The 14,778-nt window shown below is 41.8% G+C and overlaps 1 protein-coding gene across 2 annotated transcripts; it reads left to right on the top strand.

The window, feature by feature from the left end:
- The first annotated feature begins 1,650 nt into the window (after positions 1-1,650).
- Positions 1,651-13,609, top strand: FAM174A (family with sequence similarity 174 member A). 2 transcript variants are annotated; one of them, XM_085877271.1, is made up of 3 exons: positions 1,651-2,159; positions 8,244-8,396; positions 12,015-13,609. In XM_085877271.1, exons 1-2 carry the CDS (start codon positions 1,816-1,818, stop codon positions 8,380-8,382), a joined length of 483 nt encoding a protein of 160 aa, XP_085733397.1. In that variant the 5' UTR covers positions 1,651-1,815; the 3' UTR covers positions 8,383-8,396; positions 12,015-13,609. The 2 variants fall into 2 exon arrangements, with proteins under 2 accessions (XP_085733397.1, XP_085733399.1); XM_085877273.1 differs by having other exon boundaries at positions 8,244-8,385.
- Positions 13,610-14,778: the final 1,169 nt, after the last annotated feature.

Here is a 14,778-nt window from a genome sequence, read left to right on the forward strand (position 1 = left end):
CCCTTAAGGGTGGCATTCAAATCCTCCTCAATCTGCAGAATGGGACAACTGCCTTGTTGGGCCGCTTGATTTACAGTAAGCTTATAATCGCCACATATGCGGACGAGGCCATCACCTTTTAGGACAGGCACGATTGGTGCTGCCTATTCAGAGAACCCCACCGGTTCTGGAATTCCTTCCTTCTGGAGGTGCTCAAGCTCAAGGTCGACCTTCCCCTTCAGTCTTCATGGCATTAGGGCACTGGCTGTGGTTTGAAAAACTTTGGCTGAGCAAATGGATTCATTCTTCACTCTGTCTAGTCCGCTCTGAAAAACCTCTGGGTACTGTTCCATTACGCGCTCGTGAGATGCTCATACCCCAATGTGACAAACTTCGGTCCATTTCAGCTTGAAGACCTTCAGTCAGTCCCACCCTACAGGACTTGGGCTGATACAATCCACGCCCACGTTGATCTCTGGCCATCGTATTGAACATCAACATCAACAGTTCCAACCACTTTGATCAGCTCCCTCCGCGTCGTGCGTAAAACAGCACCAGATTTGCACACCACCGGAAATTAAGACCAAACGTCATTGTACGACTCGGTGCTCATCACCAAAATGGAGGCTTCTGTATCAATAATGAACCTGCATTTTGGACATTTTTACCATCTATGTCAAAATGTGCTCCCAGTTGGGTGAATTCCCCTCTTCCCAGAATGGACACGACACGTGGAAACCTCCACATCATCGACTTCAGAATCATGTTGCACCACATGCATGTTGTCCTTCCAGGTGTTGCATGTTACCTTTCCCTTGTTTCTGAATTTGCTAACCGGATCTCTTTTCATTTCTACAATCCTTGGCAATATGCCCGACGCATCAGTATTTGCACTCAGCATCCTAAAACCGGCATTCATCGGGTGAATGGAATGTACTAGAAATTCCTGTCAAATTTTCATTTCGATTTTGCCCTCAGCTCCCACGTCGGGTGTCCCGGTTGCCATGGTTTCCAGTGCTGGTAGAACTGGAAAACTTGTGGGCCTGAACGTGACGTACTGTTTCTTTCCTCCCTTTGGGGAAGGTGATTCTTTTCTGAAGCTTTGACAGCTGCTGCTTTCACACTTTTTCCTTGTTCTACATTTGAAATGACAATTGTGGCAGTGTAAACGACGGCGGTACTTTTTTATTATTTTTTTTAGGTGTACGTGCTTAAAAAAAAGTTATTTCACTTCATTGACTTTATCAAGTATCAATTCGAATTTTAATTCCAAAAATAATGACCGTCACATGTAGAATAATGAAGTAAAACGAGGTGATTCACAACGTAACGGATTTCGAGTTCAAATCCCCCAATGTAGTCGGCTACTCTCGAAAAAAAAAAATTCTTCACTTCCGTACTTAACATAAACTGTCTCTGGATGATTTTTGCTTTAATCTGCACCGAAAATAAATATCCTTTTATGGGATAAAAACATTTAAAGGAGATAGCTTCGCTTGAGGTATATCACTCACAAATATTTATCTTGGTCGTGGTTTTCCTTTTTACGCGCGGAAAAAATCGTTTGGTTTCGGATTTATGTTTGCGACGTTTGGAACGTGCATCCGGCTGGATATAAATTTTTTAGCACGTCATTTGAAATCAAGCGGACGGAGGTGGGAATTAAGCAAAAAATACTTCCGTGTGGTTCCTCCAGTGAGGAGGTGGAACTTGGCAAAAGTGGCGTTTTTCAGATTCACCGTCAGCTGGCGGTCTTCTTCTTCTTCCTTTTATTTTTTTTGTCGTGTGTTCTTTTTGTTCCTATTTGTTCAATCACTCCGGTCTCTCCTTAAAAAAATGTCCTGGTGGTTATCACTCGCTACCGTCGCTGTGTTGCTATTTATTTGCCCGTGTGAGGACGTTGAGGCCGAAGGGGCTCAGTCTGTGGCTAAAAACAAGTCCGGTTCATTGAAGAATGCTTCTCCCCCTCCCGAGATGTCAGGAAAAGAAGAGAAGAAGAAGAAGGAGCCGGTGGAGCCCAAAGTGACTGAAGACGCTGAACATCCCGCGGAGGTTCCCACCAACAACACGACCGTCCTGCAGGGATCTCCTGTGGATCGTCCCGTGATCCAGAGAGCTCTGTACGTGCTGGTTGGGGTCACCGGATTAGTGGTGACGTACTTCATCATTCGCACCATCAGGTGAGTCTTTGGGTCTTCAACATCGCGAACTGCAGTCAACGTGAAACCTTGAAACCTTGACCCCCTTGACCCCCTTGACCCCCTTGTGTGTTTAGAGATCTTGTGGGAAGTCCGAAGCTGCCATATGGCTTGATAACCCAAATGGATCAAACCCGGAGGGTCTTTGAGTGTGAGTTGGTGGTTCATGTGGAGATGGTGTGGTGCCTGTGTTGGTGTATATGGTGGTGTCTGTTGGTGTATATGGTGGTGTGGTGCCTGTTGTTGGTGTATATGGTGGTGTGGTGTCTGTTGGTGTATATGGTGGTGTGGTGTCTGTTGTTGGTGTATATGGTGGTGTGGTGTCTGTTGTTGGTGTATATGGTGGTGTGGTGTCTGTTGTTGGTGTATATGGTGGTGTGGTGTCTGTTGTTGGTGTATATGGTGGTGTGGTGTCTGTTGTTGGTGTATATGGTGGTGTGGTGCCTGTTGTTGGTGTATATGGTGGTGTGGTGCCTGTTGTTGGTGTATATGGTGGTGTGGTGCCTGTTGTTGGTGTATATGGTGGTGTGGTGCCTGTTGTTGGTGTATATGGTGGTGTGGTGTCTGTTGTTGGTGTATATGGTGGTGTGGTGTCTGTTGTTGGTGTATATGGTGGTGTGGTGTCTGTTGTTGGTGTATATGGTGGTGTGGTGTCTGTTGGTGTATATGGTGGTGTGGTGTCTGTTGTTGGTGTATATGGTGGTGTGGTGTCTGTTGTTGGTGTATATGGTGGTGTGGTGCCTGTTGTTGGTGTATATGGTGGTGTGGTGCCTGTGTTGTTGGTGTATATGGTGGTGTGGTGCCTGTGTTGTTGGTGTATATGGTGGTGTGGTGCCTGTGTTGTTGGTGTATATGGTGGTGTGGTGTCTGTTGTTGGTGTATATGGTGGTGCGGTGTCTGTTGTTGGTGTATATGGTGGTGCGGTGCCTGTTGTTGGTGTATATTGTGGTGTGGTGCCTGTTGTTGGTGTATATGGTGGTGCGGTGTCTGTATTGTTGGTGGTGCGGTGCCTGTATTGTTGGTATAAGTTTGGTTTAGGTGGTGGCACATTGACTATTGCTGTAAGTGGTGTGCTTGTATTGTTGGTGTATCTGGGTGGTGGAGCATTGCTCGTGTAGGTGGTGCTGCAGTGGCTGTATCGGTGCTGATTGGTCGTGTGATGCCTGTTTTTATGGTGGTTGTGGTTGTGGTTGTGTCGTGCTTGCGTTGCTGGTTTCAGTGGTGTGTTTTTGAACAGTTTGCACACATTCGTGTGCCGAGCACGGTGTTGACATTTGAATAGTTTGTACGTTCTCGAGGATTGCACATCGAGTAATTTGCTGTGGATTGAAAGGACGTTGAGAAGGGTAATAATGGCTCCTCCATCAGAGTTTAATATTTCTCACAAATTGGTTTCTCTTTTGGGGGATTAATGTCAGGAGTGGTGTTTTGATTTGTGCTATTTGACCCCGAAGTGTTTGTGCCACTGAAAGGTTTTATTCCCAGTCGAGTGCACACATCTCGAGGCTGGTCCAGTTTTACAGTCCTGCCCTTCTGAGTCGGACACCCGCTGTTTGACCCATATTACTCACAATGTATTTGCATTTTCGTTGTGTTGCGTCATCACTGCTTGAAATGATAAACTCCAAAAGCAGTTCCTTGTGTTTTGCACTTGCAGACGGATATTTATTTATTTATTTATTTATTTATGAGACACACAGAGACACGCAGACATTGTTTCGTTGATCATTCATTTGCTCTTCGGAACCCCTCTTTCGTTTTGCCATTCTCGGTCCTGAAATGTGTACTTATCTCGTGGCCTGTTTGGCATTCCCATCTGAACCCGTGGCTTGTGATGCTGTGAAACAGGTTGAAGTACAATGTACCGTGTTCATTTATCCATTGTCTATGTCCTTAAAAGATTGATTGTAAAAGCACTCTTGTTTTTTTAAAAAACTTTTTTAAAATTTCATTTTTTTTTCCCAATGTGCTTGTTCTACTTGCGATTTATCTACTGGCTTTTGGTGGATATGCCCATCAAGGATGGGTTATTTATTTATTTATTTAAATGCAGCCTGTGGCTGCTTGGCTGCATCATTTTTTGGGGGCGCAGCTGTACGGATGATGCAGTGTTGCTGGTACTCATTTTGCCGACCTCTGAAGGATGACCAGGCTGAGTCAACCCACCTGGTGATAGTTCAATGATTTGGGAGGGGCTTGGACTCAAGACCCTAAGATCTTAAGCCATCCAACTTAACCATCAAGTCAACATCAGGCTTTCAAGCATGGGTGATGTGATGGAATCCCATTTGATGTGATGGGAGAGCTATAGAACGGCACTCGGTAGAGCGCGTACCTCTGCCAGGCTGAACCGTTTACGTTTTCGATCCCACTGATAGGCCGGATCTGCTGACCTGAAACGAAATCTAATTGACTTGTTTTTGTCGTCTAACTAACCTATCCACCAAGTTCTGTCATAATCCATCCACAACTTTTTGAGATATCATGCCATACCGTATCTTGGTTTAGCCCTATCTCTCAATGGTGAAGAATCCGAATATTTTTTTTTTTTACCGGATCCGGATTCAGATCTTCACCAGAATTGAATAAATTGGTTCTTTTCACACACCCAACGTGTCCACGAAGTTTTTCGTCCGAATCCGTCCACAAGTTTTTGAGATATCGTGTTGCATATTGTTTTTGGCCCTATCTCTCAATGGTGAAGAATAACTTGAAAAATAAACATTCTCATATCGGGAGCTGGATCTTCACCAAAATCGAATCGATTCACCCTTGTCACACACCCAAACCGCTCGACCAAGTTTCATCCGAGTCCGTCCATAACTTTTTGAGATATCCTGCTCACAGATAGACAGACAGGGGTGAAAACATGACCTCTGTGCACTTCCGGTGACGAAGGCGATGGCTACAACCCCATCATAGAAATGAACAAATTACAGCAACGCCAACAATCACGTGATAATTGGGTTTAAAGGGCTGCTTATCGGAATCCCGTGACATCGTCTGTCATGGACAATGCTTTGGGGGAGGGGGGGAGTTTCTTTTGATTGGGCTGGACAATAAAAGTTTGAAGCCAATTTTTTTGCCATGAAGAGCATTGCAAGTTTTTATTAATTTTTTTTTTTTAACCTCCACCACCAAAGATGGGTGGAGGTTATATTTTCATCTTTATTTGTCTGTCTGTCTGTGAGCAGGATATCTTAAAACGTTATAGATGGCTTTGGATGAAACTTGGACAGGGTGGGTGTGTGACAAGGACGAATTGATTAGATTTTGGTGAAGATCCGGATGCAGATCCGTCCTATCAGTTGGATACAAAATGTAAACTGTTCAGCTTGGCACAGGTAGTGCTGTTCTCATTCATTGTTTTTTTTTTATACAGTGGCAAGGCTCGTGGAAGAGCTAGAACATTGAACGGGTCAGGATGAAACGGAACAAAAGGAACAGTGGAGGCTGGGTTGAAGGGATAGACCAACAGCAGGGTTTAAGGCCAAAATAGAGGGAGACTTGGAGAAACAATGGATGGGGGTGAGGTGGTTAGGGGTAGGGGAGGACACCTGGGGTGGAAAAGATGGGCACAGAAGCAAACTGTCAGAAAGGAAGAACAGGAAATTTGGAAACAGGTGGGGTTGGGCATTAACGAGGATAGAAAGATCATGGTTTTGGATTGGAGATGATCTGAGGTGGTGGTGAACAGCTGTCTTGAAGACCTGGAAGGAAGAATGACATTGAAAAGAATCAAGAAAATTGTTCCACAGGTGGCAAAAAGAGGGAACGAATGAGTGGAGATGAGTAGTGATTCTGGATTTTGGTAGTTACCTTCACATTCTGCGAGAGGTTATGTTTTGGTCGGCGTGAATTTATTTATTTATTTGTAATCTTGTGATTCGTATAACTCAAAAAGTATTAAACCGAATTGCATGAAATTTGGTGGGATGATTGGTTATTAGCCAGGAAGCATTCGATTAGATTTTGCGATCGTTCGGGTCAAAGGTCAAGGTCACGAAAAGGTCAAAATCGTCTTTTTACGATAACACGGTCAATTTTTATTCAATTTGCATGCAACTAACGCCAAAATGTTCAGAATTCAACGCCTCATCTTGTGATATGCAATATGACACAATGACGCCCATACTCTTGTTACCGGTTAGAGGTCAAAGGTCAGGGGGGTCACGACCTTGAAAAATATGCGTTTTTTTTGTCATAACGCGGTCAATTCTTCTCCGCTTTACATGAACCCAGCACCAAAATGTTCAGAATTTAATGCCCAATCTTGTGACACAATGACGTCATAACACATGTCACCGGTTGGGGTAAAATGTCGGGGGGGGGGTCACGCCCTTGAAAAATATGCGGTTTCGGCATAACTTAGTCAATTCTTATTCGATTTACATGAAACCAGCATCAAACGAGATTACCTTCTCTTGTTGAAACGTTGTATTCACCGAGCTTGCGAGTGAAGACTCGCCAAAACGGCGCGAGTTGATTGTTGTTTAGTCCCTAGCCCCCGAAAGTCGGGGGGGGGTCATGACATTATAGATATGTGGTTTGTGTCATAAGACCATTAATATGAAACCAGTTCCCCACACTCATACCAAGAACAAAAAAAGTAGTGGCGGCGAAGGTATGCGCTCTATGAGTGCCCGTTCTAGTTTCACTAGAAAGGGGTTTATGGTGGACCACGTGCGCCCGACACAAACCAAGGCGGAAGGGGGGTGAGGGGCAGGGTGGGGGGGAGGGGTCAAAGTACGGAAAAGGTAGAGGGTGCCAGATCAGAAAGGAGGTGGTAGAAGACAGAGAAACCACCAACTTGTCTGTAATGGGAAAGTGATATGTGCCCTGAGACTTTAGCTTCATCGTGGGAGAGTTCAATCATGTTAAAGGTTTCCAGTGTCAAGCTGAGCATGGTGTGAGGCAGGGGAGCCAGCCCAGAGGGGAGAGCAGTATTCCATCAAGATGCGAATGAAGACCTTATAGGTGGATAGGAGTTCAGGTGTGCCAAGGAAGGACTTTGTTCCATGCAATGTTTTGACGTTCCATGCAACATATGGGTACCTGCAGTGACTCATCTTCAGATGAACTAATAACTGTAGGGAATGCAGTAATTCCTTGTCAGACAAGCCAATGAAGGAGGAGCATTTGGTAAATGAATAAACATACAGGTGTGTATATATATATATATATATATATATATATATATATATATATATATATATATATATATATATATATATATATATATATATATATATATACACATTACATTATCTTATTATTATTACTATTTATTTATCTCCCGCAATGTTACTGTAAATGAATGTAAAAAGATTATCTATACCATAAGTATTGTACACGATATGCGTCAGGACCCGAAATCCAGAAAATCCCCAAAACCAGAAAGTCTAATTCCCCATGCTTGTTGCATAAGGGGTCCTCGACCTGTATAGACTTCTTCTAAAGGAGGGAGTTGATTATTTTACCATTTTTTTATTTATTTTATTTTATTATTATTTTAGTTATTTTACTAAAATTAGTTATTTTACCATGTTCGTTGATTGCTGACAACCAGCCAGATGGTCTTTAAAGATGATTGTGAATGAAATCCACTGGAAAATATGTGCGATTTAGCTGCCCCACTTCTTAAGTTTATCGTCGTGATCATTGTTGTAAGTCGATTTTTATTTTTTTTGTGTACCTTGTTGAGGCTCGAATGAAAGCTAACACACAACGCACAGCAAGTGGGGCATGAGACGAGATGGGCGGGAGTGGGAAGATGGGTGGGATCATGTCGATTTGCATGTTCATGGGAAAATAATAATCCTATGATTGAAAATTATCATAGTATCATGATAATTGTTGACACGTATCTCAATCGGATTCAAAAGGTGATGTAATGTTTTAGTTTTAACGAGGAATCCAAGTCTGCATTGCAGTTTTACCAAGGTAAATAATGCATGACATCATCATGGGTTAGGGCCATTTATTTATTTATTTATTTATTTATAATTGGCTTGAACAAAGCTAATGGTTGTTCATTTTTCTCCCCCCCCCCTTTCCTAAAATTAGCATACGAAGAAAAGCAAGGAAAACGAAGCGTTATGGCATACTGAGCCCATCGGAACGTATGGAACTTGCTCCTCTTGATGCTGGAGATGACGATGAAGATGAATCCACGCTGTTTGAAGCCAGACAGCTACACAGATGAGATGTTAAGTGTCGGTGCGTTCCAAATCGATAAACAAGAAAAAGAGCAATCAGATTTCAGACCCACACCAGGACTTGTTTTGTGTGGTGTATTTTGTGTGGTGTTTGTGAACTGGTGTGTTGCATAATTAATAATGGATGTAATTAGAACTGCCACTTTATAACTGCTGGCAGTGATGACCAGGTACCAAGACGTCCTGCTTTGATGCAACCTCACTTTGATTGGACACTTGACCTTGACCCATGATGTTTATTATTATTATTATTATTATTATTATTATTATTATTATTATTATTATTATTATTATTATTATTCAATTGAATTTGGAATGGGATTAAAATAAATTCAAATCAAATGTAAGACCAAATCGGTACCAGTCCTACATTGGAGTCATCAGAAGGAACCCAACCAAGCAAAAAGCAAAGATGAACTCATCAGGAGGAACCTGGATAGGATTCACATTTCAGCTGCTGCTCCTCGACACTCAAACCCATCCAGATACAGCCAAATGAGCCTTATTAAAAAATAAAAAAAGAACCCAGATCAAAAAATTGAATAATTCTGGCTGCCAGACCATGCGTCCGATCAAGTTGAAATTTTAAACATGTATTCAGCAGCACTAGTGGATCACAATTGTGAAGTTTCATGTCGATTGATGAAGCGGTTCAAGAGAAATATATATATATATATAATTTTAAAAAGATTTTTGCTCAATCCAATATGGCTGCCAGACCATGTGACCTTTCAATTATTTGTGAATACCCTGGTATCCCCAAGGCTTGGGGAACATTTGTGTGACGTTTCCCCTCGATCTGTTCAGCCGTTCTGGAGAAGAAGATTTTTGTAGGTTTTATGGTAAATCCAATATGGCTCCCAAACCCCCTGATGTCATGTGTGTGTTTTATTCTTCATGGATAGGCAGGTATATGTGTACAGTTTTGTGTCGATCTGTTCAGCCATTTCAGAGAAGATTTTGAAGGGTTTAAAATAAAAAAATGGCTGCCAAACTATGTAACCGATGACGTCATCAATTTTTTTTTTTCTGTGGACAATTTATCGCAAGACGACCCTCAAATCAGATCAGATATTGCATAAATGTATCCAGTTATGATGTCATAACAAAGGCACTGATGACATAAAATCACCCTTATTCCCCTTGAGGAGTACTTGCAACGTGCCGAGTTTCAATTTTTTCCTTGGTGTGGTTTCAGAGATACAGAGGTCCAAAGTTTTTCTTGTTTTTTTTTTTTTCCATCAAGGCTGCCACACCATGTGAACAATGATATAATAATTATCATTAAAACATTCTACATGAGTAGTCGCTCCGATGGTGAAAATTTCATTTTAATCCGACAAGCGGTTGCAGAGAAAAACACTCGGGTTCTGCGCAGACACACTGAATCATTTCTCCTCTCGTTAACCTCCGCCATCTTCAAAGATGGATGGAGGTTACTGTTTTCACCCCTTTCTGTTTGTTTGTTTGTTTGTGAACAGTATTACGGAAAAACTCCGACGGATTTCGACGAAACTTGGTGGGGGGGGGGGGTTAGGTATGGTCCAAGGATCATGCCATTCAATTTTGGACTTGGTCCCCCCCTCCAAAAAAAAAAAATTGTTAGAGAAAATTTTTTTTTTTTGCATTTCTACATATTTTAAGTGATTTCCACCCACCCCCCCAAAAAAATTGTTACCTCCCCCCCAAAAAAGGTTTTTTTTTCATTTCTACATGTTTTAAGTGATTTCCAACCCCCCCCCCCCCCCCACCCCTCCAAAAAAAAATGGAGAAAAGAACTATAACTCTGTCAGCACTGACATCATATTTAATGAATAAGATATAAGGTTCACTTGAGTGACCCAGCAGTATTGGCAGTAGAGGTTTTGCACTCTCCCGAGTGCTCCCCCTCTAGTTTTAAACTGACTTGATGTCTGTCCTTGTGTACAATTGGCACTTTGAAGCATTATCCTTTCTTTCTTGTAATAATGCCTTTTAATTACGATCAAAGGTATGTATATGTGTCATACACACTGGTTGCAAGTGACATCTCGTGGGTGCTTTTTTGTAGCATTGGAAGTGAATAGTCTCTGACAGCCGTCCCCCTTCTCTCCCACCCCAACCTGGTTTCATCCCACCAATGAACCATATTTAGCTGACCACGTGATCGACATTTTCTCAATAAAATGTGTCGAATGTAACCTACTGCGTATCAGATGCAATATTTAAAAAAAAATGACCAATTGGTTCAAAGAGACTGATTCAAACTGTCATCGCTAATCTCAGCACAAAACTACAATGGCACTCGGTAAGGCGCATACCTCCACCAGGCTGAACAGCTTACGTTTTGTGTCCCACTGATGAGCCGGATCTGCATCCAAACCATAACCAAAATCGAATCTGCTTGTTCTCATCAACTACGCAACTCATCTACCAAGTTTCATCTGAATCCGTCTATAACTTTTTGAGATATGTTGTATTTCATTTTTGGCCCCATCTCCCAATGGTGAAGAATCACTTAAGAACTTAAAAAATTATCTTATCCAAATTTTCACTAAAATCTAATCAGTTAGTCCTTGTCACACACCCAACCAGCCCACCAATGTTCATCTGAATCTGTCCTCAACATTTTGAAAAGTGGTCACAAGCGGCTGGACAGACAAACGGATGAAGAAACAGGTGAAAACTTAACCTCCATCCACCTTCGGTTTGCTTTGGCAGCACAAGACAATAAAACCGTAACAATAATATGGTTAGTTATCCACCGTAAAGGAAATGCTGACGTTTTGGACTTTACCCTTCATCTGAGCCGATTGCTCAGACCACCAAATGCTGACGTTTTTGTTACCCTGCATCGGGGTTCTAACCCAAGCCATTTTTTTCCTAAGACGGAGTTTTTCGGTGAGCTTGATTTGAAATTAATCTTCCTGGACTAGGTCAAAACAGATGAGAGTGTCAAATGAGAAGATACAATGGTGAACACTATGTTAGTAATTTCTTCTTTTTTTTTATATCTGCACCAACCTTCAACATGAATGAGCCTCAACGTTGCTAATCACCATCAACAAGCTGACAACATAAGCAAAGTGTCATGACTCGATGCTTTGCAACAACGAGGGATATTTTTTGCTGCACGGCCCGTGATACACGAACCACGGAGTTGGAGGATACTGCTACGACAACGTATTTTCTCATTTTGACTCGCTCGTCCATTTGAATGTGTTCGAGGTGAAGGTGACTGTTTACGGTCGGGTTGAGGCTAAAGGTAATTACAGTTACAGTTACGGTTGTGGTGAGACTGAGGATGACAATTATGCTTCGGGTTATGGTGATGCTTGTGGTGAGAATGATCGTCGCCGTGACGGTCACGCTGAGGGTCAGGGTGATGGCTAAGCTGACCGGGACGATGAATGCTGACTGCCATGACTGAGGGTGACGGCAATTGTCACGCTTCGGGTGAAGGCACGGCATGATGGACCAAACGGCCTTCTCCTGTGTCAATTCCTTGTATATCTTTGGTCCGTCCTTGCATTCGATTATGAATAATTATTTACACATAATGTTTGGACTCACAGCTATCATGAAACAATTTTTGTAATGTTTGTCGGGAACTGTGTTTAATTTGTGGTTTGTTTTGCAGACAACTTCGGCGAAGCAGGACATGTCGACCATATTTTGTTTATCCACGCATCTTTCGAGAAATTTCTCCATCAGTTTTCCTGAGTTGTACATTATTTTGTTGTTGTTCTTGTTGTGGATAACATAATGTGCAGATGTTTGTTTATACAGTATTCTCTCCTCTCCTCTCCTCTTCTCTTCTCTTCTTTTCTCTTCTTTTCTTTTCTCTTCTCTTCTCTTCTTTTCTCTTCTTTTCTCTTCTTTTCTCGTTTCCTTTGTGTTTACATACCTTTCATAGTCCTGAACTTTTTTCCAAATAGTCATGCTTTTACCCTTTGCCTGTCAAACAGTTACAATTCACCCCCCCCCCCTTACAGTCTCTGTGCTTCTCCTGGGGTGTCATATCTTTGCTTTGTAAAAAGAAAAAGCAAATTCTGTGGGAAGCGGAATGTTCTCACAAGTTCTTTCCACCTTTGGACAGTGCTTTTCCTGCTCTCTCGGTTTGTGATGCCATTGTTGCGCTGGGTAGTGTTTTGGAAGTGCTGAGCTGAGTTAAATTTTTTTTTTTTTTAAATCACTGGTTACACTTGTCAGACTGTGAATACATTGGATTGATTGTGGTGAAAGCAAGAAAGACTTTCATTGTTTTGAAGAGTTGCTGTAATGTTAACCAAAAACTTGTGGGTTAACTTGCTTTGGGGATTTTGTTTTTCTCTCGTTAATTTATGGCTCCGCTGCTAAGCTTCGTCATTCGTTTTCTTGCTGGTTTTCGCAAACATGTAAAAGCTACCCTTTTGGAAAAAAAGTTGATTATTATTTTAAAATTCCTGTTAATAATTTGATTGTAACTTGAAGGGCTTGTGTGAAAGTGTTTTGCGGTGGATCACGCGAACACATTTGCAAGCCGGTGTTAAAAGTCAATGATGTCCTACATGCAGATTGGGTAGTTTTAAACACTCCCCCCTCTCCCACTCCCTGTCCACCTCCCCAACTCTCTTTCCCCTTCACTTGTATTTCCCATACATCTCACATCTTTCCATTTACTTCTGACTCCTTACAATCAACTTATCTTTCATCCCCACCCACTTTGACCTCCAACCCTTATGTGTATGTAATATGAAAATGGTTCTTGTTGGGCACACCTGTCTGAAAGAAAAACAGTATGATGTTCGATTCGGAGAGCATCCGAGTGAAACAGATCCCAAGTTGACAGTGAAAGACGCCATGCCCCGATGGAAGTTGTTTTTTGATGGTAGTTCAGTTAGCAATTGGACAAAGATCTCATCTTCAACAGAAAAATCAATTGAAAACACATGAAAGGCTGCATTGTTCAGCCACTGCTCAATCTAAGTGATTGCTTGCTGGATTCGAGCTAAATGGGTAAATTGCTGTGCACAGTAATCGTGTAAATTGTCATCAAATTCCAAAGGTCCTTCATGGCTTTCACTGGTTTTATTTTTTGTTTGTTTCTTCTTTCTTTTGCTTTTCTTTTTCTGGTTTTATGCACAGGTTTGTATTGATCATTCGGTGTACTTTAATTGCTTTCAAAAATGTATTTTTAACCAAGGGAGATGTCTCTTGTAATAAAAATGTGCTGATTATACTGGTTATAGGCAACAGTTGTCTGGAACGTTTTTTTTTTTTTTTTTTTTAATCCGATCCGGTGTACAATGACTGCTATGTTACAGAGCGTTGGTTCTGTCAAAGCAGTTTCGAGGTTAGGGTCTTGCTGGGTGGTTTGCCATCCCTATCCCAGCAGTAGTTATGATAGGAATTTGTAAATTAGCCATGGTGCCCATGATAACTCGCTGACTCTTTATGAATGACACCGTGGGATATTTAACGTCCATCAACTCATGCCAGCAGACAGGATGCCAAGTTTAACGTCCATCCGAGGGACGGCACGCATATTGCTGAATCCCCCTGCTTGTGAAACACCAGAATGACTGTTTATATCTGAGTTGGGATTTGAACCCAGCCTAGACAGCTTAGGGGTGAGTGTGCATCGCTATATGGTCTTTGGCCATCCTGACAGCCCATTTTACTACATATTACTTTGTCATGAGAACTGCTCCTTGAAAGATGGTGTGTCAGTGGCATGATGTCACCAGTGGTTTAAACAGTGTAATGGCCAAAGTTCTCACCTGATTTGGTTTTTATGCCACTGGTGATGAAGTCGCTGTAGGCATATTTTCAGGTTGTCTGTTTGTATGTATGTACATACATCTGTCCATGTTAATCTTCTCGCTTTTCGCTACAACCGCTTATCCAATTGAGACTACATTTTCACCATACTCCTGCAGAATGGTTTACTCCTCTGGTAGGTGCTGTTGTGTTTTATTTTTTTTAATTTTTTTTTTTTATAATGTTTAATGATAATTATGACATCATAGGTCATGTGGTGTGGCAGCTATGTTGGAAAAAAGGAAAAACTGGACCTCAGTATCTCCAAAACCACTTCATGGAGAAAAATGGAAACTTGGCACACGTGGTCTTCCACGTGGGAAATAAATGTGATTTTTTTTTTGATGTCATAATTTCATACGTCAACTGCTTTATCCGATAAGTTTGAAATTTTTTAAGAATCTTGCACTAAATTGTGGGGGGGAATGATGTCATCGGTCACGTGGTTTGGCAGCCATATCTTTTTGAACATAAAAACATTCAAAAATGTTCTCTGGAATGGCTGAACACATTTTGGCAAAACTTTACAGGTATGATCGCCTATTCATGAGAAACAAAATGTTATCCAACTATGATGACATCATAGGTCACATGGTTTGGCA

The sequence above is a fragment of the Eptatretus burgeri genome, chromosome 4, assembly GCF_056783735.1.
Source record: "Eptatretus burgeri isolate ZD-2024b chromosome 4, Ebu_testis_v1, whole genome shotgun sequence".
Taxonomy (NCBI): domain Eukaryota; kingdom Metazoa; phylum Chordata; class Myxini; order Myxiniformes; family Myxinidae; genus Eptatretus; species Eptatretus burgeri.

Excerpts from the sequence above, each read along its gene's own strand:
- FAM174A (XM_085877271.1), top strand. The coding sequence starts at position 1,816 with ATGTCCTGGTGGTTATCACTCGCTACCGTCGCTGTGTTGCTATTTATT. Across the intron at positions 2,160-8,243 it reads TTCATCATTCGCACCATCAG|CATACGAAGAAAAGCAAGGA; the intron begins GTGAGTCTTTGG and ends TCCTAAAATTAG.